This window comes from Dermacentor albipictus, chromosome 5 (genome assembly GCF_038994185.2).
Source record: "Dermacentor albipictus isolate Rhodes 1998 colony chromosome 5, USDA_Dalb.pri_finalv2, whole genome shotgun sequence".
NCBI classification, from domain to species: domain Eukaryota; kingdom Metazoa; phylum Arthropoda; class Arachnida; order Ixodida; family Ixodidae; genus Dermacentor; species Dermacentor albipictus.
Genome location: NC_091825.1, coordinates 167,543,665 through 167,570,357, shown reverse-complemented (window position 1 = coordinate 167,570,357; position 26,693 = coordinate 167,543,665). Strand labels below are relative to the sequence as shown.

The following is a 26,693-nucleotide window of genomic DNA, read 5'->3' as shown; positions in this document are numbered from 1 at the left end:
CAAAGGGGGAAGGCAGCTGGGGAGGATCAGGTAAGAGCAGATTTGTTGAGGGATGGTGGGCAGATTGTTCTAGAAAACTGGTCACCCTGTATACGCAATGCCTCATGACCTCGAGCGTACCGGAATCTTGGAGAACGCTAACATAATCCTAATCCATAAGAAGGGGGACACCAAAGACTTGAAAAATTATAGACCGATCAATGCCTCATGACCTCGAGCGTACCGGAATCTTGGAAGAACACTAACATAATCCTAATCCATAAGAAAGGGGACGCCAAAGACTTGAAAAATTATAGACCGATCAGCTTACTGTCCGTTGCCTACAAAGTATTTACTAAGGTAATTGCAAATAGAATCACGAACACATTAGACTTCCGTCAACCAAAGGACCAGGTAAGATTCCGTAAAGGCTACTCAACAATAGACCATATTCACACTATCAATCAGGTGATAGAGAAATGTGCGGAATATAACCAACCCTTATATACAGCTTTCATTGATTACGAGAAAGCATTCGATTCAGTCAAAACCTCAGCGGTCATGGAGGCATTACGGAATCAGGGTGTAGACGAGCCGTATGTAAAAATACTGAAAGATAGTTATAGATAGTTAAAGATAGTGTATAACAGCTGTGTCTTACCTGTACTCAGGTACGGGGCAGAAACCTGGAGGCTTACGAAAAGGGTTCTACTTAAATTGAGGACGACCCAACGAGCTTTGGAAAGAAGATCGATGGGTTTAACGTTAAGAGGAAGCTTTAGCTCGAGTGCTCCTATCTAAATACATGTAAAAGGAGAATTCGTTTTTCTCGGCAACCACTGCACCAAATTTGACGAGGTTTGTTGCATTTAAAAGTAAACTTAAAATCTAGTGACTGTTGGTATCAAATTTTTGAGTTAGGTCGTCAATTTTTTATTAAAAATTGGCAAAAATCGAAAATTTCCAGAAAACGAAACTATCAAGTTTACAACTCTGTAACTCAACCACTAAAAATGATAATACAATTCTGTGAATTGCATCTAATAGTACATCTAAAGCGGACAAAATTGATATGTTACACATGAATATAAAAAAAATTTTATCATAGGGAAATACAACTTTTGAAAAACCGTTGTAACCAACGTAACAAATTCACGTAAGATGTAAAATGACATATTGAATTTGTCCGCTTTGAATGATCTAATGGGTGCCGTTTACAGAACCGCGACATCAGCTCTTGATGCAGAGCTATGAATTTGTAAACTTTCTGCTTCTATTTTCTTCACACGGTCAAATATTTGAAAATTGATTTAAGAAAATTCAAGCCCTAAATCGAAATTCCGCTTCCAACAGTCACTAGAATTTAACTTTCTCTTTCAAATGCAACAAATTTCATCAATATCGGTGCAGGGGTTATCTCATAAAAACGTTTTTGCGTTTTACATGTATTTGAATAGGCCGCGTCGGAGTTGGGCCCGAGCTAAAGCTTCCTCTTAAGGGATAAGAAAAGAGCAGATTGGGTGAGGGAACAAACACGAGTTAATGACATCTTGGTTGAAATCAAGAAAAAGAAATGGGCATGGGCAGGACATGTAATGAGGTGGGAAGGTAACCGATGGTCATTAAGGGTTACGGACTGGATTCCAAGGGAAGGGAAGCGTGGCAGGGGGCGGCAGAAAGTTAGGTGGGCGGATGAGATTAAGTTTGCAGGGACGACATGACCAGAATTAGTTCATGACTGGGGTAGTTAGAGAAATACGGGAGAGGCCTTTGCCCTGCAGTGGGCGTAACCAGGCTGATGATGATGATGAAGTCTAAGTACACAGGTGTTTTCGCATTTCACCTCCATCGAAATGCAGCCGCCGTGGCCGGGATTTGATCCCACGACCTCGTGCAACTTGCTCTAGGAAGATATTCAAGCAATATAACCATAGCTCACAATGTCTGGTTACAATATTTACCAAATTCTTACATGCACCTTTCTTTCTTTTTTCAGGAAAATTACGCTGAAAATTGCCTGCGCAGTGCAAACACGAAACTAAAACCGCCCTTGTATTCGTATGCTTTACTGCATAACACATATACATTGCGGCGAGGCTGACTTTAGAAAACTGGCGGTCATTGTGCCACACATTGCTCACTTTCAAGCTAAAAAATCAGGTGCACATTGGATTTGTACTTTGCTTAGACCTTTAGTGTAATTTTTTTCTTCTTAGTTTTCTACTTTCTACACATAGAAAGCGGGCGCGCTTTTGATTCGGGAGCGTGCTAAAATTGGGCAAATACTGCCAAATGAATCAGCTGTGTGTGCTGACGTTTTTTTTCTCCGTCTTGTTTAATTCGATCAATTTTGTCGTTGCCATCAGGGTCGAACTAACGCAAGTCGACTTTAGATCCTTTTTCACACGAGTTTCACCGCGTTTGATCACGTGGCGATGCATTGATTCCTTGCCTCAACTATGTCCGTTGCCTCTGCATTTACATTGAATGTTCATGACACTGTGGGGGCCTCGCAAAGCTCTGTTTCAGCGGATATTTTTGACAGTGACTGGGTAGATGAGATGAAGCTTACAGCTTCGGAGGACATATAAACGCTTTAGGAGCTGATTAAGCCTTGCCCAAACAGTGCAAGCAGCATATAAGGTGGTTATACTAGAAGTGGGGCTGGATATGTTCTCCAAGCTGTCCAAACTTTCCGCTTCTGAATTAAATCGAGATCAGTGTCTCTTGCTCTTTGTTTTTTATTTGCCAATCATGGTGAAGTTGCAGCTTGTCATGCTTCAGATGCAATACCGTTCCTTAGTGCGGTCATTTTGTGATTGCCCATTTTCTGCCAAATCGCACACGAGTGTGCTGAGTTGTGGCAGATTTATGGTTGCCACCCGCCACGCTTTGTACGTAGGTGTTCTGTACTTTGTAATAGCTTGTAGCAAAGATGTATTATTAGTAATTAGTTACTTTTTGGATCAACAGGAAACGTTCATCTTCAAGCCTTCATGTGCTGTCGGTGTAGTTCATCACCTATGCTTCGGCACACTAATTCAAAAATGTACCCATTCACTTATTCTTGATATATGAACAATAGAGTGGGCATAAGTTAGAGCTGATGTGCATGTATATGTGCAAGAAACTTACTATGATAGGAGACAGCTCTACTACCTTAGTCACAATGTAACGAGCAGTACTGGCTCTTGCCGACATTTTGAAGTTTAAGTCCTTTCTTTGGAGATTAGTGATCAAATGCTGGTGGGTGAGTGCATTTTTTTATCCTCGAGAAAAGCCATGCCTGAAAAAATGCCGGTAACACAGGCAGTCACTGTGTAGCAGCGGTCTGTGAACTTGGCCACACAGTCGTTTTATTGTTTAATATGCCAGTCACTGTTTTTGCTGCTAACTGCTTCAGACGTCTTCTCTCTACCGCACCACATTTACAGCTTGCATGAAGAATAGTGATTTAGTGATCATCCAGTTGCATTTCAGACAGCTGATCGCACAGTAGCAGGATAGAAGTGGTAATGGTTTCACATTTATGTGCCTTTGCCTGTGGCAATGTGCGGGGCAAAGGCCAAAAGCACCATTTTGTTTCTCGAGCGCAAACTACTCAGCAAAAGTAGTCTATATAGATGTGTTGCCATTAGCAGCAGCATCTGCAAGTTCTACTAGGTCCTGTGGGAAAAAAGAATGTGTTTCTGAAACAATGAGCACCCTGATAAAACATTTTCTGGCACTAAAAGCGAATAGAGATACACAGGTGCAAAGGACTGAAATAGAGGCAATTTATAGGCAAGATAAAGTCAGTGCTGAAACACTTCTTAACCCATAATTAATGCTTGTACACAAAAAGGGTGTGGCCCTGAGAAGAAAGAAATAGGCATTTGCCTATCATTCGGTCTCTAGTCATGATGCAGGTAGTAATCATGTGAGAGTAGAACATTATGACATTATGGCACTCGCTTCGGCTCGCTCTGTTGCCTCCTATACTGCTACTCGTTGTGAGGGTCGATGTAGCAACATAGCGGACGACCTAGCGAGCCGCAGTGAGTTTCAAAACGTTGTAGTGTCCTACTGTGACGTGATTACTGCTTGCGTCGTGACACATATACCTCCTGGGAAACAAAACCGAAAAGCTATTATGGTAAATTATTTAGGGCACTCTGAGGTTTGCCAGTATTTTTTCTAAGGTTTAGAGCTGCAAGACCTTCATTTACTGAAAAACAAAAATGAAAAGTTTGAATTCAAGTTATTCAAGTAAAATTTTGAACTACTGGTCTACTACAATCTTATCCGCATTGTACATGCTTTTGTTCTCTGCCACCTTTCATACTCAGTGGCCATGCATAATTGGCATGTTGCAGAGAGGAACAACTCAATTCTCTCATCAGAAAGGTCTTTAAGCTTGGAGTCCACAACATGCTCGAAAAAATAATCAAGGCACAAGAGCGCTCACAGCTGCTCAGGCTATCCAGCACCCCGGCCTCGACCCTGTCAACCAGTGCCCTGACACCGTGCAGATTCCCAGTGACATCAGGCCTCAACTGCACATCGCACCCATTCCCCTCAACATACACCCCGCAAACAATGTCGGCAGACGCCGGGTCAGGTGTAGAGCTCTACTCGAGCATGTCCGCAACAACCACATTGAGGCAAGCTCCATCGATGCCGTGACATATGTCCGACAAGAGGTATTCATTGTCTCCATCGTTGACTTCAATTCCAGGCTCACTTGCTGCACTACGGTACGCACTTTGAGGTCTGCAATAGCCGAACAGGTTGCAATCGCACTGGCTGTGCTCGATGGTCGCAGAGAGGCAATATATAGTGATTCTAAGGCAGCCATTAAGGCCTACTAAACCTGGATGGTCTCCCCTGAGGCCCTCCGCATTCTCCAAAGCGCCAAAAGTATCTCTCCGCGTTCTCTCACTTGATTTCCCGCTCACTTGGGGTCGACTGAGGGCTCTCCCTCTAACCTTAACAAAGCCACGCACAAGGCCGCGTGAGGACACACGGACCGCATCACCTCCGCACTCCCCCTGCCCTGCGGGGAACCCTTGCTCAAGTTCAATGAGGTTACCGCACACGACTATCTGTCAAGACGGGTATTCCCCCTCCTGCACCCCGCCTTATGCAAGGCGCGGGCGGTGACCCTTCGACTTATACAAGCCCGTGCATATCCTAACCTTGTGGTTCTTCATGCAATATACCCTGAAAGGTATCCCAGTGCGAACTGCCCTGCCTGTGGATTAAGGAAAATATTGGATCATGCGTTGCGAGAGTGTGAAGCCATCGGCTCCTCCTTCAGCGAGGATAGGTGGGCTGCACTCTTGGACAGCCCCGAACCTAACGACCAAACCCTGGCCGCTGTTAGGAATGGCCGTACGGGGTGGCAACGTGCCAGCTTTCAGCCCTCTGCACGTGTTCCAAGCCCACCAGACAGGGAGCCCTTCCGAGAACTGCGGATGACCGGCAGCCACGTGGCGCGCGGTCAGCTGAGGAATGTGGTACGGAGCACAGTTCTACGAAGCCCTCGGTCGTCGACACCGAGAGCTATGCGGCACCGCGAGCTATGCGGCACCGAGAGTTCTACGAAGCCCTCTGACGTCGGCTTCGGAGCCTTTGTGTGTGGGCGCTTGAACTTGTGTGCCTTGCTGTGTGTGGGCCGTACTACGGGGCGGCGGCAAGTTTACAATGATTGGACGAACATTTCCGACCACTCGGACTCCGTCCACGCCGAACGATGATGTCGAACTATGACGTCAAGGGGAGAGCTTATAAGCAGCGTTTGCCGGCTGCTAGAGCGTGCTCGTGTCGTGCTCGTGTCGTGCTCGTCGTCGGGAGCTGAGTGCTCGTTGTCATGCTCGAAATGTAGTAGTGAGCTCTGTGCTCGTAAACTGTTTGCTGTATGTTAGTCTTGCGGGCTCCATATGGGAGTCGCGCTGGACTGCCAATGTATCTTGCTTAAAATGCTTAATATGTAAATAAATCCTGTTCACCGAGTTCCTCTCTACGACCTTCAACTCCTTCAAATGGTGGCAGCGGCGAGATAGTCCGACGAGTCTTACACCGCCCAGAGTGCCCACGATCTGACCGTCAAGCTCAGCTTGGCAGTCCCTACGTGGGACTAGCCGGGTGGCGCGAGGTCTCCCCTGCATCTTCTCTGGACCTAATAAAGTTATTTCACTCACTTACTCACCGGTCTGCTACGCAAATAAAGGCTTGCAGGCACTGCAGCTGTTAACAACACGACTACTCACCATCAGGAAAGAAACGGAGGTACCGAAAGTACTCCACCAGAAAGCATGGACGATAGCTTGAGTCTTGGAACGACGACTCGCCATGCCTCACATATGTGGTTCGGTTGATATAAACACCTGAAGAAAGTGCAAAACTGTTAGCAGCAACACAGGCAGATCCACACAATGCAACTTCACAATTTTGCAAATAAAAAAGGATCTTTCAAACTGATCTCAGAGAATTCGCTTCAAAGCACCATGCAAAAGAATTGCCCATTCCTCTTGAAGCGAGTCTAGCAACAGTCATTCCGCCCCTTCTTCCCACACATAAAACAAATAACCAAGTAACTTTAACCCCACAAAGCCCAAACAAAATTATTGCAACTTGTTCATATTTATTTCTTATCATTGAAAGTGCACTGGTACGAAAAAAACTGTGAAATTATAATTGCTTAAATACTGATTATTACACTAATTAATTATTTAATAATTGGTTTGCTGAACTATCTAGAACTGAAAACTCCCTCCAGAATATCAAAAACTCTAGTAAGGGCGCAAACAAACAGGGACGAAGAAAAGGGGCAACACAAGGACGAGCGCTTTCTAACAACTGGTTTTATTTTTGAAGAACTACTTACTTAAATACCCACAGAACTGCGCGATCTAGTCAACAGAGCACGCCTACAGCGCATATGATACTCGCTGATCTGCGCGATCAAGTCAAAAATCTTGACTTGATCTTGACTTGATGAAAAATCTTGACTTGATGAGATTTGACTTGCATGAGCATTGAGTGTCACTCAATGCTCATGCCACTCAAATTAACTGTGCCTGAACAGGTGCCATCACACCTCCATCATGGTGAGCTAGTGCAGGAGCTTCAAGGCAGCATCCTTTGTTCTTGGGTTTTTAATGGCTGGCCAAGGTCACCGTAACGTGCTATATTTTTGGTGCTGCATAAACATAATTTATTAATGCAGCTCAAATAATTTTTCTCTCTAGTGCCTCTTAACACACAAATGTGATCATGAAAAAAATCAGCGCAATACTTTACTGTTGGCACATATCCACAGCATCATATCGGTCATCCAATGCGGAAAGCAGAAGTGCTTTAAAAATTCCCAAAGAAGAAGCATATGTAGCAGATTTAGCTTCTAAGCCTTTGTGTAATGTTTGTGCCTTCTCTGACACATGTACCATATTTCTACAGCACTATAATGTTCATGCAACAGCATCAGAATTGTGTCAGCTGCTGAAGTTTGGCAAATTTGGAGGAAAGAGATGAGCACAATCAATTACTGACAAATTCGTTGTTTTTCTGTTTCTATATTTCATGTACATTATTGAGTTCACTTCTAGTACTTATACGCACTGCACTAACAGAGCACGGCGGCCGCATATCGATGGGGGCGAAATGCGAAAACACCCGTGTGCTTAGATTTAAGTGCACGTTGAAGAACCCCAGGTGGTCCAAATTTCTGGAGTCCCCCGCTACGGTGTGCCTCATAATCAGAAAGTGGTTTTGGCACGTAAAACCCCATAATTGAATTTTAAACCTAACAGAGAGCTGTGCATACTCGGCACACTAATTGTGCCACATGTACTGCCGGATGTCACAGCTGAAGATGGCAGTGAAAAGCAGTAGCGGCCGCTCACCATTATAACAGATCCGAGGCCGGCAGATGTACATTTCTCTCCATGAGTCATACTGGTTCAACTGACCACAATCTTCACCCCATGTCCTGCATAGAAAAGCATACAGTAGAATCTTGTTAATTAAAACTCCAAGGGGACTGGAAATTTATTTAAATAAAACATATTTCGAACTAGGAGAAACCTCGTAAATATAGCGCCCATTCAATTGTGCGGCACTGCTTGCAAAACAGTCACTAGGCTTGCATAGAAAAAGTTTAAGTTTCGTATCAAGTTTACTGTGGGTGCGAGAGAGCATATGCGAGGATGAGCCAAAAAGTATGACACACACTGTGCTCCCACATGCCCCATGTTGGAGATGAGTGCACGCTGCTGGGGGCAGCATGCACTCCTTTTTAAGCTGCATGGGAGAAAAGGGCGCATGCTGCTCTGTGCATCTTTCCTCAACATTTTTACAGTACGCAACAATACAGTAGCTAGTGACGCATCGAACTTTCGCCTTCGGCTCGGGTTTGTCCAAAAAGTGGAACATGGGAGTAAGACATTTTGTTCTAAATAACCTCTGCGTGGTCTTTAGGTTTGAATTGACAGGAGTTTTTCTCTATTCAAATATATAGGACTTTTCTGGGACAAACAGAGTAGTTTGAATTATCCATCCATTTGAATGAAGAGATTTTGAATAATCGGGATTGCACTGTACATTCACTAACACTCATGCCAGAGCAACTTACACCAGGCAATGGACTGGTACACTGACGACCACTCTTTGATGAACTTTGATGCAGGTCTTTAATATAATATTGTATATATTTTTTTAGCTGCACATCAAAACAAACCTTTTTGCTACATTACAGAAAGTGATTATGTTAATTAATGCTCTACTGGCAAGAAGCAATACATGTAAAAAGGAATCGAAATTTTGCAAGTTTGGAAGCCAAGTTAGAGTGCTGGTAGCTGATATATAAATTATGAAACTGACAATACATGCACTAAAACAATTTTCTTTTTCTGGATTTTCACCTATGACAGAATTTAATGGCTTCAATTATAAAAAAAGAATTTAAAATAACAACTATTGAGTTTTAGGTGCCAAAATTACAATCTGATTATGAGGCATGCTGCAGTGGAGGTCTCCGTAATTTGGAGCACCTGGGGTTCTTTAACGCGCACCTAAATCTAAGTAGATGGGTGTTTTCGCATTTCGCTCCTATCGAAAATGCGGACGTCGTGGCCAGCATTCAATCTCGCCACCTCATGCTTATCAGCCCAACACCATAGCCACTAAGCAACCACGGCGTGCTTCAATGAAGTTCTATCACAATTGGCTGTTGTGGCACGCGTCTATCTTCTCGAAAGGGGCAATGTTCAGTCTTTGGCTCCTGTGTAATGCAATAAGTCTACAATGGAAAACACAGGGAAGGCGGGAGATGAAAATACAAGACAATGAGCAAAACAAGAACAAGATGAAAGCAGGAGCCAGCATTTCGACAAGTGAAGTTGTCTTCTTCAAGGTGACATATGCTTTCCTCGCCACAGTATATATAGGTGGGGTTCTTCTAAAGGGGAGAGAGCGTAAGGCGGGTAGGTGTGGAAACGAGCAAATGTGTGTTAGCAGCGAGGGTGTCGAATTGAGAATAAAGGAGTGCTGTGCACAAAGCCAGGGACATGGCCGTCACGTGTCAATCACATGTCAACGGCGTGCACAGCAGCCTTCCATTACCTGTCTCGCTGGTGGTCGTGGGCTATCATGTCTCTGAAAGAGATAATAGAAGAAGCGGCAGAAACCAGTGCTCGTGAAAAAATAATAAAATATAATAAAAGAGAATACTGAAATGGAATAAATAAATAAATAAATAAAGGGAGAAAAAGAAAACACTAAGAAACCAAACAAAATGTTGCTGCCAATAGCTTGAAATTTAGCATAGTGAATAGATTCTAAAGCACCCTTTGAAACGTTCATGCCTATTGGTTGCAATGTCTTGAACTTATGGATAAGGTATGATTTTCTATATTTTCTTTCTCGTTCAGAACGGAAATTTGACTGTAAGATGTAGAGTTTAAGTTCATCAAAGTTATGACCTGGCTAGTTGAAATGCTAGGCTTTGGGAAGTTTTTAGCTGTGTCCGCGCGATGTCCATTTAATCTAGAGTTCATTGATTGTCCCGTTTCATCTATATATTGTTTCTTACAGAATGAACATTCAAACATATAAATCACATTCAAACTTGTACAAGTGACGCTAGATTTGACTTCGTGTGTATAATTATTGGTGGTGCTTTTAATTTTAATGTCACTTTGAAGGTGCCCGCAGGTTTTGCACCTGGGGCAACAACATGCTTTTATTACAGGGGATGATGTTGGCTGACGTTTGCGTGCACTAACATGTCTTTAAAGTTCCTGTTGCGGCGATAGGTAACAAATACAAATACCTTTATTTCAACATCAGGGATGTTAGGGGTGCACCCAAAAAGCCTATGACTGGCTTGACAGAGGGGCGCACCCCCGTACATAAAAACCGGCAGCAACAGAACACAGACAGAACAATAAAAGAAAGACTACACTGCATAGGTAAACATCATATTCCATAAAAAATTTGTGAACATCCTCTTGCAATAACAAATAAATGAAGGCGGCAGAATTAACACGAAACACTCAGGAACACTGAAGAATGCAAAACGAAGAATAACGATACGAAAAGAAAACGGGAGAAAGGAGGCGCAAGCTTGTAGTAAAAAAAAACGTATCGTTAGGTTCTCAGTGCTCATTGTGCCGATTAAGAAGAGTTGGAATTATATGTCGGAGCATTTGACGACCGTAATGGATGGCACATACCAGACGTCGTTGTTACGTGTTGGGTAGTAATTAGCTTTGGGCCGTAAGTTAGCTGTGTTATCAAAGAATGCATCATGATCTTTCCGTTTTCCTTCATATCGTTTACTTAGCAATAAGTTATATAGGTGATTAATTGCAGTTACCTTTAATGATGTGAAAAGAGGTTGAGTGTGAGCAGTAAACAGGGCATTCGCAATGATACGAATGACCTTTTTCTCTATTTTCTGTAACCTCTATGTATTTGACCATGTCATTGTACCCCACACCAGATGACAATATGAAAGATTAGATAGAAATAGTGCATTATAAACTAAGCGTCTAACACTCAGAGGTAACATGCCTGTGCATTTTGCAAGTTTTTTAACCAGATTGTCGATGTGTATGTCCTATGAAAGATTGCACTACAGTGTCACACCTAGACTCTTTGCTGACTCCGCTATTTCAATGCTTTGAGAACCAAGCCTTAGTGTACGTAAATGTTCTAGTGGTTTATTGTTAGGTCTAAAAAGTACAGCTTTAGTTTGGTAGCGTTAATTTTCAATAAAGATTCAGTACTCCATTCGACCAATTTGTGCAGATTTTCATTAGCATTTAATGTCAAGTCATTAAGTGTTTTAGCCCTAAAAAATATGCTGACATCATCTGCATACATTACACATTTAGCGCTGTTATCAAAGGTCACAATGTCGTTAATGTATATGTTAAAGAGTGTAGATCCAAGAATACTGCCTTGCAGTATGCCAGAATGAATGGATCTAAAGTACGATGAAGAATTGTTAATTACAACCCGTTGCTGGCGGTGCTCTAAATATGTTATTAAAAGCTGAAAGAATGTGCCGCGAAATCCATAGTGCTCAAGTTTAAGGAATAATATTTAAGTTTAAGGAATAATATTTTGTGATATATGGAGTCGAATGCTTTGGAAAAATCCACGAAAACCCCGAGAGTTAGTTCTTTTTCTTCAAATGACTCTAATATAACTTCCTTCATGGTTAATAATGCTGTTTCTGTTAATTTTTCTGCAATAAAATCGAACTGGGAAGCTGATATGACTTTGTGTTTGTTAATAAAACTTGTAATGTACACTTGTAAAAGCTTTTCAAAACATTTAGAAAAATCTGGCGAGATCAATATAGGTCGCTAGTTGGAGAAATTACTTTCGTCTCCTCCTTTAAAAATTATGGTAATCTTGGCAACCTGTAGCTTTTTCGGGAAAGTTCCTGAGGAAAATGCCAAGTTTATTATGTACTCTAATATCGGTGCAAGTATGTGGGATGTGTACTTCGCTGGCAATATTTGGAGGTCGTCAGTGTCCTTACTTTTACTATTTTTCAGCGACTGTAGGAACGACAGAACTTCGTTAGCTGTAACAGGGGCTAAAAATGCGGTTTCGCTAACCTTTTGACTCATGCTGTTGAGGTATTGGCTGGGCTGAGTGCTGTCTGCAATGGACACGAAGAAATTATTGAAAGCATCTGCTAGTTGAGAACTGGACAAGTGAGTGCCATGCGTGACTATTTCATCTACTACAGTCTTCTCTTTTGAGTTTAGCAAATTATTGAGCCTCCCCCAAACAATATCGGAGTGCTTTATTACTTCGTCATTAAATTGGTTACTCATATAGTTTCTTTTGGCTTGCCGATTAATACTGTTAGCTTTATTTCTCGCAGCCTTAAACTTCTTCAAATCGTCAATAGCTTTTGTTTTTAGAAAGCACTTAAAAAGTATGTTTTTAATTCGTATTGCCTTTAGGCATTCCTTAGTTATCCACGGCTTACGCGCCTTCGAAGCTCGCACTCTTGTTTTGTATGGAAAATACTCATAATACAGCTGCCTGTAGGTGGAAATAACAATACCATAAGCTTCATCAACATTGGTCATTGGTTTCCTCATGGACGCTGCTCCAGTTTACTTGCGACAGTTTATCATAAAATGTTTGTAAAGTAGTCTGGTTTATGTCTTGAACACGCACAATAAATCTTTTTGCAGGTTTGTTAGAGGGGACTGTGAGATTTGTAATTAAATAAATTGGTAGGTGATCACTAAGATAAGCTGCCAGTGCACCGGATATTGACAATTCATCACATGCATTAGTGATGGAGGTGTCTAGTAACATTGATATTTCGGGTGTAATGCGTGTTGGTTGATTTATGATATCGAAAAATGCGTTGGTCTCTAGTATAGCGTAGAACTCTTATTGAAGTGTTGACTTTTCAAGCAAGCTTATGTTCCAAGTCCCCGCCTAATATGAGTGTGTATTTATGATCATTTACCCAGCTGAAGTACTCGTCTATAAAATGGAGAAATTTGTTACTGCTTCCTCTGGGTGGGCGGTATGTGACAGTAAAAAACAAGGAATTAGATTTCAGGGTAAGCACCTCGTAGTCGTTGGTTACAACACAGAAATTGTCAAGTAATTCGCATTTGAAAAGTGTTTTCGACAGCATCGCAACCCCCCCCACCTCTCTTAGAGCTCCGGTTAAGGAAAAATGTGGAGTATTCAAGTAGATTAAGAACAGCAGAGTGGCTTTCGTACCATGTCTCAGAGATCATGACGTCAAACGAAAAGCTAAAGCTGGAAAGAAAGGCACATATATCATCGCTTTTGTTTCACGCTGATCGAGCGTTCAGATGCAGAAACGAAATGTTACCACTTTTTGTCTGATAATGGATGCTCAGCTCGTAAGATGCTGAGAAATCATAACTTGAAGCGTTCACTGATGCCATGATATCGAAGCTACAGTATGTTGCAATCTATTAACAATAGCCATACGAAGAAGCCAAAAGAGTTTAAAAAACGAAGCTTTGAAAAAAAAATTCCAATGTAAACTGCAATGGGCATACTTATAGCATGGCACAGAAACTATTTTTTTTACCACGTCTGTGCACAAGTTGTACACTTTACAGGGAACGGCATAAAAGTCAGTAAATTTTAAATCTACATAGAGGAAAAAGGCACTACAGACTCTCTTAGTACAGCCATCACACAGGTATTTACAAACCTTATTAGAGTTAGTCTAGCATCGCTGACAGAAACAAAAGTTAAGATGACAAAACAGTAAATGGCTGTTTTAAATGTCAAAGCGTCGATGAACACAAACAAGAGAAGCCATATTCATATGTTACCAGTTGTTATACTTGTCAAGTAACATTCTATTTTGGCGGTCCATGTGCTGATAACAAAAACGCTTAAGCGACCTTCACCAGGTCAGCCTCACAGGTAACATGCAGAATTGAAGAGTTCTCACTTTTGCGTGTTAAAATCTTTCCTTGTGATACCCACATGTATTTCTAATTTTTCTCCTTTTTGAGCTTTCAATCTTTACCCAGCAGCATCTTGTTCTCGACACACAAATGCTCATTTATGTACACGAGGTCGCTTGTGTCAAACCCCAGTCTATCTGCTTTCAGAGTTTTCTTCCGAGCAGCTGACAGCAACTTTTCACAAGCAGTTCTGCTCTCGGTACATCCTTGGTACAACCCTTGGTACATCCCAGAACGCTATTCTCAGACGCTCGTTACTTGATAATATTGGGTGGTATTTTCGTAGGATGTTGTTTACATTTGGGAGTGCATTAGAATATTTTGTTATAAAGGCTGGCGGTCTGTCAGATTCTGGTGTAGGCTGTTTCTTCGTTAATTCCGACTGTCTCTCCAATCTTGACATGACATCATAAGCTCTATCAAGGGCAACTTGTGGATCTATTTGCTATGCTAAATTTCAAGCTATTGGCAGCAACATTTTGTTTGGTTTCTTAGTGTTTTCTTTTTCTCCCTTTATTTATTTATTTATTCCATTTCAGTATTCTCTTTTATTATATTTTATTATTTTTTCACGAGCACTGGTTTCTGCCGCTTCTTCTATTATCTCTTTCAGAGACATGATAGCCCACGACCACCAGCGAAACAGGTAATAGAGGGCTGCTGTGCACGCCGTTGACATGTCATTGACAGACGGCCGTGTCCCTGGCCTTGTGCACAGCACTCCTTTATTCTCGATTCGACACCCTCGCCGCTAACACAAGTTCGCTCGTTGCCACACCCACCCGCCTTACGCCCTCTCCCCTTTAGAAGAACCCCAGCTATATATGCTGTGGCGAGGAAAGCGTACATCGCCTTGAAGAAGACAAGTCCACTTGTCGAAACGTTGGCTCCTGCTTTCACCTTGTTCTTGTTTTGCTCAATAAGCCTACAAACACTACAAGAATGGCTTCAGAGCAGAAATACATACATAGTGCTTCAGTAAACCTTGACAGTGAGAAGGGTTTGGGTGAGTTGGTAGCAATCTATAATAAACAGTTGTTGTTTAGATAGTTTTACAGTGAGTGGCAAGGATGAGCTTGGTGCTGAAATTCACATTTGTGGCTTCACTCTCTCTCTAAAGCATATACCACAGAAAACCACTTTAATACACAAGGCCTTTGTTGCATGACTTCACCTTTTCTTTTTTAATACATTGCCATTCCTAGTTTACTGTTTCTAGGCAACAAAAGGCCAGGAACAAAAGGTGCTGTATATCTATTGACGAGGTCCCCGACCCACTTAAACTTTTTAGATGGAGGAAAACAGTAACATACAGCATATATATGAAACACATTAGCTTTGGTGTTATTAAGTGATATGAAAACTCAAGAATTCCTTATTTAGCACAAATTGAAAATGTTGCCACAAATTTATGAAACCAGATTACAGGATACTCAAAAATCTTCTAAACACCAATTCTCAAAAGATAAAATATCACCAGTACCTCTATGTACATAAACATTAATGTACTCTTAATAAGCATCAATATCTAACCATCACCTTCTCTGTTACTCTGAACTACATGCTGGCATCACTTCAGATTAAACCAGATGACTTGCCTCCAGACTTTATACAGGAAAGCTCAAGAAATGTTAAACAGAGTTGCATGCTCTCAGAAGCTGTTAGAAACAGCTTAAGTATTTTGTAAACGTCTTGATTCTTCTTTCAGGAATTCGGTGCATAATTCTCTTGCTACAGAGATATTTAGGCCAACAAAATGAATCTGTACGAGCGAAGGGGAATGTATTCTAACTTCAAAACCAAAAATTCATTTCCATGACACTCGCAAAATAAAAAGTGCAACTATAGTTTGCCTTAAGTGGTACAGCAGCCACTGATTACAGTTAACACCGAGTATACTATAGTTCAGTTTACTGAGTGCATGGCACACCGGACCCACCTTACACAAGCTGTGTGCCAAAGCTCAGGGTCCCTTGCACAGAGGTAGAACCCACGACAGACCTGCCAAGACAAAGGTGTGAGCCCAGGCCTCCAGCCTAAGACAGTACTAGCACATACCTTTGACACAGCTTCAAGTGATAGAATGTCCAAGTCTGAAGAGACCACCCATCGCAGTATAAACATAAAGACTTCTTGAGGAAGGTCCGAGATGTGTGTAGCCTGCAATAATTATTGATGACCATTAATCGGACAGTGCCAGCAATAAAAACCTTTATTTATTTACATTTACAGATACTGCTGTCTCAATACATGAGACATAGCAGGAGTGGATACACCAGAGATTAGATCAACACAACATACAATGAACTTGAAACGTAATTACAAAATATGGTTAGACAATTCTTTCACAAACTCTTCATTAGGTTTTTCCTGCAAGGAACCAGCTAGGTTGTTCCAAATTTCAACAGTGCTTGGAAAAAACGAATACTTAAAACAATTTACAAAAGACTGGAAAGGAACAATATTAAGTGGGTGTGAACGGCGCGTGGCATACCCAGTGGGATGACTGAAGGAAATCGGGGCATCAATGCAACTTTGGCCGTGTACAATCTTGTGTAGCAAAGTGATACGTTCAAGTGTGCGTCGATGAGCCAAGGGTTCTATTGATAATGCGCATGCGTGAGATGAGGGAGAAAAGTTGCGGTCATATCGGCTAAAAATGAACCGTATTGCTTTCTTTTGTATGGCTTCAAGCTTCAATTATTACTTCAATTATTATGTACACCACAATGTGTTTATTGACTTGTCGCATTCCTGCACATAGAAATCATGCATAAGCACAAATACACATGCAGGCTTTCTTAACCGCATATTTCCCAAGAACTACTTCTTTCAATACAATTTCAACCTCACCTTACTAAATTTAGCAAGAAGCGAAATTATCAACTGAGCGTGTCTTGCACAGCATTTGCACTAAATATGCAAAAAAAAAGTAAATAAGAAAGCTGATCACTGCGCATAGGCAGATTGAGTACTTTTTGTTCCAAGGCCACAGAGCAGATGTTCGCAGGTGGAGTTTTCATTTTGATGCGTTGATGAAGGGACACGGTGTTGTCATTGCCACATGATGAGTCATTGTCTTCACAACTGGAAACAAAGTTGTGTGCGATTTATCAGACATGGGACAGAGAGATGCACTGTGTAAGCATTAACCTCATCTGCAGAGAGTTATGTGGCTAGCCAACACTGATGCATCCGTGTTATTTATCTGTCATAAAAACTTTTTTGACCAGTTTAACACATTCAAGGGCTCTTTGGCAACGTACCATTTATTTATTTATTTATTTATTTATTTATTTATTTATTTATTTATTTATCCAGACTACTACATGTGCCCAGGGGACATTAATGCAGCAGAGCTACATCACAAACACAACAAACAAAAAACTATAGTTAGAGCTATAGTACAGAAAACAAATTAAAATGGAATGACAGTGTATGAAGTAATAACCATATGTGCCAGTCTGTAAGGGTGCTCGACTCTCTTATTTCTTCTGATGGTCTCCCCACATGGCTCATGTCTCCTGGCATACAGCTTCCCCCCAAAGCATAGATGCGGCGGAGGGAGGCAGTGTCGCATTTAAAAATACAGTACAATGAGAGGTAGCATGACGATGATGATCCCTATTGGCATCCTCTTCGAAACAAGGTTCCAACAAATAGTCGGCCAGACTCCTTGAGCTAACTAAGTATTATATATGCGATTATAAGAAAACTGCGAGCGTTCCAATGTCAGCGCCTCGTGGCAGCATGTACACTCGGCAACAAGAACTTGCTTCCTCCCCTTTGGCTTGAGGATGCAGCACGTGCTGTCAGTCCACGTGCTTGCCGTTTATGCTTTGCAGGATCACCCTGCAGAAGGCTTAAAAGTGGCGTAGTATATAGGTGAATGTGATCTCTCGAACATGTCTCCGTTCGCGAGACTGCACCTGCAAATGCCTTGGGCGTCGACGTGCAGCATGGGTGAACATTATTTGTTCGGTATCCTAGTGTGGCGAGTCAAACCCTCTCGATTCCTAGTGTGTTCTAATTCTTGTCTAGTTCAGCTAGCTGGCATTCCATAGAGTGCATCAGACCTTGCAAATAAATTATACAGAGGTGAAACTGTAAGAAACGTTCTAGGAGATGCTGTGGCGTAAATTATATAAGCTCGACATCATGACTGCATATCACGCTGATGCCACACGAGTATGATGGCAAATAAGTCACTGGAAATGGTAGCACCACCATCAAGCACATTGCTCCACTTACATACAGTGCGTGGAAAGAAGAATGGTCTGAATACTGCGGTGTGGCACTGCGTCTCTCTCATTTTCTTACTGTTATTTTTCTTTTGAAAATGGTATGTTGGATGTTTTAAATATTGCTGCTATCGATGTCAAAGTTATCAGGAGCTAACTGGTTAAGGAAGGACAGCTCGAAAAAAATGTGATATGCTGCAGAGCAGAACTATTGCATATGATCACAGGCTGTCATTCCCTAACCTGTTCGCTAGGTTCAGTGAGTGACATAGGAAGGCAGCACCTTTGTAAACCAGCGAAAGGGTCTACACTAGTAACATTTGTGAAACCAAGAGCCGCATTTATAACCTTGCAGCAGAAAGAACTACCAGGAGAATGAAGCTGCAATATGCCGCCGAGCTTGACTATTCATGGTGCTGAAAGCAGAACAGAGAAATTAGTGCCTTAATGTAAAAGTCATGAGAAGCCAACAAACAAAGACACCAAGGAAAACATCGGGGAAATTACTTGTACTTACTCATTGAATTAAAGAAACGATAAATTAATGGCATGCGTAATGCGAAAACGTGGGATCGTTCCCCACCTGCAGCAAGTTGTTTATTCATTCAGTTTCATTAGCATTAATTTATCATTTCTTCAATTCAATTAGTATGTACAAGTAATTTCACCCATGTTTCCCTTGGTGTCTTTGTTTGTTGGCTTCTCATGACATGATTAAAAAAAATTGGGCCCCACGGTTAAACCCCTTTCATCTCGTTGTTAATGTAAAAGTGTCACTTTTCTTATTAATACAGGGCTTTAGTACACAACAGGAGGATTTGCACAGTCTGTGAAATAACCACTTTCATAATTACATAATTATAATCTCATAATTCCATAATTTATTTATTAGTAAAAATACAAATAATTACATGTGCGTACTATACATAAGGAGGTCCCATAGTCAAAGACTGTATCGGGACCTCCTGTAGATATTGTAGATACTCACTCTGTTTCTGAGCCATTGCTTTCCTCATCTGAAATCATGTATATATATAGAGTCAATTGTGAGTGCAAAAAGAACATGTATTTCGCAATGCTAGAAATTCATTTAAACTCACCAACAGCCCATACACTGCTGCTTGCCAAACGAAACTCAATGTCTGGGACAATTTGTAAAGCTCTCCTGTAGAGTGAGATGGCTGCACAAGAAATGAGGAGTTGTCAGAAGGCATTTCTGAAGATGTAGTGAAAAGAATGCATAAAAAGTAGAACTCACCATCATGCATTCGTCCAGATCTCTCAGCAGATACTCCTTTCAGGTAAATTTGCTTTGCCTGCAACACATATTGTAACAGAGGTAACATATGCTAACAGAGCTCTGCCACAGAAGAGAGCTCATAGAATCCTCGATAAATTACACCCGGATGCCATAATGCTCCATTTTCCATCATTTGAACCTCGCCCCAGAGCGCCCCATTGCATACCGGTGCAGTTTATGGAGGATGCTATAAGCCTTCCGGTATGCTGCCTGAAGTGGGCTGCACAACAGCAGAACCAGAGTAGCGACCCTTCACAGTTTGCATCCGCCACAGCTAATTAAACCATAAATTAGAGGAAAATGAGCTCAAGCATGCATGGACTGTAGCACACAAAGATGAATCACGAGAGAAGGAGGAAACACACATGATCGCTACACTTGCAACTAAATATTTATTAGGAAGCTGTCAGCTTGACTAAAAACCAGGAGCACACATGCAGTGGAACATAAAGCATGCCACTTTCACAAAACACTAGAACCTCAATAGAAATTCGAAAAAAGTCATTTGCAATCGAGGTACAGAATTTTAACCAGGTTTAGGTGGACAGAGGGCTGACTCACACATGTGTCCGCATGTAAAATGTGCCTCCACTATCTCCCTTGTTTGAATGTCTTGATGTCAAAACAGCACTGTGGTTTCATTAAACAGCAGCTTGCATCCACAGTGCCTAATGTTGTACAACGCGGGAACACCATGGGCATTTCAAAGAGTTGCTATGCTCTTGTAGCCGCACATTTAAGTTCATTGTTTCCTAATAAAAATTCATTTGCAAGTGTAGCAATTGTGTCTCTCTCCATTTTCTCTCACGCTTTGACTTTTTATGCTACAGTTCAAGATGGCCAACCTCTTACAACTCGACTAGTTTTATGTTTTGCTGAACACATACAATGTGCGCAAGACTCATCCCTCAGAGTATCATTATCGCATGCTGACATTTCTCTTAAAGGGGCCCTGCAACATGCTAGGGAAAGCTTGTTGAGCACTACTGATGGCATTGACTCAATGCAGCGATTTTGCATATTTCGTAGACAGGACATGATGTCAAGGAGTGATGCTATGGTCACTGGTTGAAAATGTAAGGTGATTTACGTTTGCATGACATCACAAGTACTGTAAAAAAGCTATGGCATTACGTTTTACAACCATTTTAAGTATCGCACAGCCCATGGTTGCAAGGTGTCAAAACTATGGGAATGACGCATCACATGCTGAGCATCTTGGTGCGCCTCGCAAAAGCAGGTTGTAACCACACAAGTGACACCATGCCCTTCACGATTACACTGCAAGCAACCTGATCGCAGAGGCTATGGAAACGCTATCAACAAGCTGAGCAAGCTTGGCAACCTTGGCATGCCGACTACCACTGACGCTCTGCGGTGTCAACACATGACGTCATGGGAGAGTGAAATATTGCATCTAGAGCCATGAAAATTCCAGTGGAGGGCAACTCTCATTTTGACTGTATGTATTTTTAATTTCCTCTGACGGATAACCTGGGTTTCTGTGGGTCAATTGTGATAATTCCTTTTGCTCGATGTCCCATGACATGCTGAGAATTGATATAGAGCAAATAGAATGCCCCAAAAGCGGCATTGCAGGGACCCTTTAAGTGTAGCGTGAGAAGCCTACAATTTTTTTTTAGTTCCATCATTTTTCTTATTACGTGTAACAAACAGCACTTCTCTGCCTTTTAAGTGAGCTGCTGAAAGAGGCAGAAATTACTTACATGAGAAATCACTATGTCCAGGCAGCTAAGAAAATTAGCCAATTACAATTATTCACATTAGGGTGCATGTTGCCATTGCAAAAAGATGGAGGACGCTTAAGCTTCGCCTTTAAGAGTGCAACAGGATAGCATTCAAAGATTCTTGACTGCTCCGCTTCCCAGCAACTGGGGCGCATGAAACTGTAATGTTTGCCGGGAAACGCTGGCCCCGAACGCTATGCATGAAGGTGGGCTGGCTTTCTAGTAGAAACGCAGCCTCTCGCGTGGTCCGCGATGGATGAATGGATGTTATGAGCGTCCCCTTTGAACAAGGTGGTGGGTTGCGCCACCAAGCTTTTGTTATTTTATTGCCTAATGTCCTACCTATATTTAAAAAGAAAAAAGAAAACACGATGAATTCCCATAACCAAACTTTCTGAACCTCTATTGTGAACTTTGTTTTTGTAAGCCTCCATTGTTTGTCGTTTCCCTACTTCCACCAATCTTCCAATTGCCTCTTACTAATTTCTATTGCGGACATGTTTACTTTCCCCCTGCGCTCGCTGAGCCAAAGGGCTTCAGGAAGCCAGTGATTCCTAATCAACCACTGGGTAGATATCTTCACATTCTAATACAACATGCTCCATCGTTTCCCTAGCTTTACCGCATCAAGCACATGCTGCTTCTTCCTTCTTATATCTCACTTTGTAAGTGCATGTTATAAGGCATCCTGATCTCGCTTCGAAAAGTTATGAGCTTCCCTTTGAGTTATCATAAATTGTTTCTTTCCCGATTTCGTTTTTTCCTCATAAGTAGTTACTCATGGCAGGTTTCTTTTCTATTGCCATCACCCATGAGATTATTTCAGCCTTTCTGACTTTCCCCTTGACCATCTTTGTTGCTGTGTTGACCACCCTACAGGCCGCATACTTGCTGGTTAGCTTCCTACTTCTTTTCCTCCATTGTGATTTCAATGTTTTTTTCTGTACAAATACCTCACCACTCTTCCAGCCCACTTACTTTCTTCCATATTCCTCAGTCGTTCTTCATTATCCATTTTACTGTGAGCTTCCCTCAATTCAAAACTTGTCCAGCCCTTATCACCCTGCACAGCTTCATTTGTAGTCTCCCCGTGAGTGCCCAATGCGAGGCATCCCACTGACCTTTGGTTGCCATCGAGTCCTCTACCCCTAATTTCAAGCAAACAACAGCATTTCCAAAAGTAAGTCCTGGCACCATTACACCTTTCCACATACCCCGGAGCACCTCGTACCTATTGTGCTCTGTGCTTCATTATGGATGCGGCGGAGGTGAGTGCCACCTGGAGATATTGCAAGAAACCAGGCACATCACTCCATGGCCCCCCCCGAGATATTCATGCGCCAGCGCACGCAAATGGCGAATGCCACAGCCAGTCTATGAATGGTAGAAACGCTGGAAAGGGGGTTTCTTTTGAGTTTTCGCATAACAAAATTATGCTTTCCCAAATAGCCAAATTACAATCAGCACAATCATGTCTGTAGGCTGTGAGTAAGTCATACTTTAAGATTTTTCTACGTATTTTAGCTTGAGAAATTTATTTAATTCAGTAGGTTCCTTGTGCCCCATGGAGGGCCTGGGTACGGGTGGTTCGAAAATTTTTTTGCTGAAACCATGTCCGCCATCGGATTTTCTGCGACAGGGGGCCCTAACGCTGTGTTAAAATTGAAGCCTAGCAGTAGTGAAGTCATGGCTGCTTAATAGAAATCACAATACTAATACCCCATTCAAGGAATCCATCCCCAAATTTGCTAAAAGATGCTTTGGCATTCCGGTTAAGATTGCCTTAAACTGCTACAGGAAGGATATTGAGAAACTGCTAACTGGTATGCCAATGTGTCTTATAGCGTATTTTAAGGATGGATATGTAAAAACTGGTGCTACTCTTAAGATTTATGCTAAGCAAACATGACTTCACTACTGCTTGGCTTCCAAGTTTGCAATTTCAACAAGTGCGCTAAGGTGAATAAAAAGTTAATCTGTGAATTTTTCTGGTGATTTGTTGTGCGAGTAATTTCTGCTGCTTTAGGTAGTCGTTCTGAACAGGCTGAATTACGGCATGGTTCTTTGCTTGTTTGTTTATTTATTATACAGTTAAAACTCGATCTAACGAAACCCAATTCTATGAAGTTCCCAATCTAATAAAAATATTTCTATTGCCCAGCAGGTACCCATAGGGTTCAATGTTATCAGGAACCCGAATTCACGAAACAAACTTGCCCAAACTCGATTTAACAAAGTTTTTCCTGAAGTAAATGAGTAAAAAAAGCAGTGATTTCTTTCCGCTTCTGACACAGATGGGTTCTTCTTCGAGCGTGTGCTCTAAAGCTATCGCGTTAAAACATCTAGGCACCATGGTCACATCCTTAGCTTTATTTTGATGAGACTGCATGCCACACCCATGCACGGAACAGCCGACTCAACACCGTTTCCACAGGGGCAGCAGTGGTTGCTTTCATTATTTCATGATTTATGCGACAGAAGGCTGGATTAGCAGCAAATACAATGCTGCGGTAGCTTTTGCGAGTCACTACGTTACAATTTTAGATTTCGAAGGACCGAAAAATTCTTTTTTCAATTTTATGAACTTCCTGATTTAATGAAATAATTTGAGCGTGATCATCACTTCATTAACAAGTTTGAACTGTATCCTCAGGGACAAAGGCATTACAGAAGGGATGGGGAAAAAAGTTCGAGATAAAATATGCACAAAAAAAGGGCATCCACATTACAACTAAGAACTAATATTGAAGTTCAACAAGGCTGATTCTTGGGCTAATTGGCACAGGTCACTCATAATCGCAAAGCCTTTAGCGCAATTAAAAAAGACAGGGACGTGACAGGGACGTTAGCACTGTCCTGTGTCTCTGTCACGTCTCCGTCTTTTCGAATTGTGATATAGGGTTTGCCATTATGAGTAAACTAATATTGCACAATATTAGTATACAGATCAGGGTACATAATTCATAGTTAGTTCTGGACAAAAAAAAAAATTCATATGATGCTGCTGAACATGTGGAAAATACATGAAAAAGCTTGGAATGAAATGTCACATAAGGTTACATTAAAATGGTTAGTTTTATTTATGAGGGCAGACAGTTTTTCTTTTAGTATGCTCAAACTAAAAAAAAAAAACACCCTGTAATTAGAGAGTGCTATCACTGGCACAATAACTAAACTGCCCCAACAGGACTTGTTACAAAACTATCATGCAATGCTTGTGCTATGACCAATGGCACAGCCAGGAATTTCGTTTGGTGGGGGGGGGAGGCTCATGACAGCTCGGCCGCCTCCTTATCGATATTGTAAGGGATCAAATACATGAATAACTGCACTGCCATTGCCAAAGATGCTGCAAACGAATTCTTGAACGCTATGCACTGTCAAGACAAGTACAGTCCAATATTTTCTCATAAAAGAATATACTCGTACATCCCAAAAAATGTGCCCGGAATAACTGATATTAATGGTTCCATGCTTTTCTGTCTATTTAATATGTAAAGAAAATATCACACGAACTTTACAATCATATCAGTTCCAAACCAGCAAAACAGTGCATGCCGTTGATATGAAAAATGTACCTGCCGCTGCTCAGCATGAGGGTGTAGGATCGAATCCCAGCTATGGCGGCCACATTTTGATGGGGGTGAAATACGAACACGCCAGTGTACTTGGAATTAGGTGCAGGTTAAAAAGCCCCAAGTGCTCCAAATTTCCAGACACCTCTACTACGGCATGCTCCATAATCAGAAAGTGGTTTTGGCACGTTAAAGAAAAAAATTAAAAAGGTAAGGTCCATGAAATTAACAAGTTGAAGACGCTTACTTTAATAAAACGTCATTCAAGAACCTTGTTTACAAATTTATACTGTGGGGTTCTCACTCGTGCTCTTGTGAGAAAGAAACGACAACACAGTAGTGCAAACAATCACAAGGGCATTTATTGCACCTTTCATAGACTAATGCCTGCTAGCCGAGTTGCTATCCACAAAACATGCCAATGAGCACGCGACAAATCGCGAATGTCCGACTTACCGCAACCGGATAACAAGCGAATATGTTCGCCCCATGCTGGACACCAACGCTTGGTCATTCGTGCATACGGTCACACTAACGGTGATGTGTTCGAACGATCGTGTTCGTCCATTACGGGGTAAGCCTCGTGAGACGGTCTCATAAAACCATGGATCGGCGCATGCACAGAACGTCTGCGCCACTTGCCCACCCCGAGCCAAAGAGGAAGAGTCTTCTCCTTTTTGCACCCAAGTAACCCCGCCCTTAAGTGGCGTTAGCAGAGCAACACTCGCGCCATCTCACGTACTACCCTGCAAACATACCGACCATCGCAGTAAAGCCACGCAGCGAAGCCGGATACAGGAGACGGGAGCTATGCGAGAAAACAACATATCAGGGGACGTGTGAGAGTCGCGCATCCCCACAATACATATACAACGGCCAGGGAAAAATCTCAATGACGCTGTCCTTTGTTCCAAAGTATTGCGCAGAAGCAGCTGTCACTGGTTGTGCATTGTGAGTAATTGCACTGAAATTACAGTCGCAACAGAGAGGACATATAGAAAGCAGGAGTTCTGCAAGATGTACAAGGGCGAGTCAAATGAAAGTGAGCCAATGCGAACATACGACAAACAGCGTGATTTATTTAAAAGCAATCTCCATGAGCATTTAGACATTTGTCTCACTAACTAACAAGCAGCGCGATTCCCGTCTCATAAAGCTTCTTGGGTTGCTGCTTCAATGAGTCGGTAACCGACTCTTTCATGAGATTGTCCAACACAAACCTGGCTCCCTTGAGCTGTTGCCCCAAAATGTGGAAGTTGCAAGGCGACAAGTCTGGGCTGTATGACGGATGTTGCAGCGTTTCCCACTTGAAGTTTTCCAGTTTAATGTTAACATTAAACTTAAGATGACCATTAAAGATAACTTTAAACGAGCAAGATGACCCCATTCGTCTATTTTCCACGTCGTTTGTTCTTGAGTGCGACACGCAGCCAATTCGACGTTTCACAATATCGGAAACGATTGATAGTCTCTCCAGGTTTAGCAAGTTCGACCAGTAACAGCTCCTGACGATATAAAAAAAAGTCAATAACACTTTTCCGGCAGAAATGAAGGCCTTTGCTTTCTCTGGGGGTGGTGAATTCCAATGTTTCCACTGTAAGCGTTGCCTTCGTGCTTCAGGCTCATAATAGCGGCACCTTTATTTGTCGCCGGTGACAACTGCAGACAAGAAGTCGTCACCCTTATGGTGATAATGGATCAGATGAGTCAAAGCAGCGCCAAACCTCTCCGTTTTCTGGCGGTGATTTCCATAATCTCGGCATCTGTTGCGCACACAAGAGCCGATAACCGAGATGTTCATGAATTATGGTACGAACCGAACTTCAGACGCTCTGCCAGTTGATCAATGCTTATCCTCAGTTCTTGTCTAA

At 42.0% G+C, this 26,693-nt stretch overlaps 1 protein-coding gene across 7 annotated transcripts in view; it reads right to left on the bottom strand.

Moving 5' to 3' along the window:
* LOC135904033 (F-box only protein 9) overlaps nt 1–26,693 on the bottom strand; it is a 94,821-nt gene that overhangs the window by 30,543 nt on the left and 37,585 nt on the right. For 6 of the 7 annotated variants that reach the window (XM_065434609.2, XM_065434608.2, XM_065434610.2 and 3 more), the window contains 9 exons: nt 19,458–19,515; nt 19,300–19,380; nt 19,188–19,215; nt 16,934–17,045; nt 16,017–16,118; nt 15,898–15,959; nt 9,583–9,615; nt 7,866–7,951; nt 6,231–6,347 (listed from right to left, as the gene is read on the bottom strand). In XM_065434609.2, the coding sequence (XP_065290681.2) occupies nt 6,231–6,347; nt 7,866–7,951; nt 9,583–9,615; nt 15,898–15,959; nt 16,017–16,118; nt 16,934–17,045; nt 19,188–19,215; nt 19,300–19,380; nt 19,458–19,467 (631 nt within the window). In that variant the 5' untranslated portion in view covers nt 19,468–19,515. The remainder of the gene's footprint in view (nt 1–6,230; nt 6,348–7,865; nt 7,952–9,582; nt 9,616–15,897; nt 15,960–16,016; nt 16,119–16,933; nt 17,046–19,187; nt 19,216–19,299; nt 19,381–19,457; nt 19,516–26,693) is intronic. The other variant, XM_065434605.2, reaches the window with a different exon arrangement.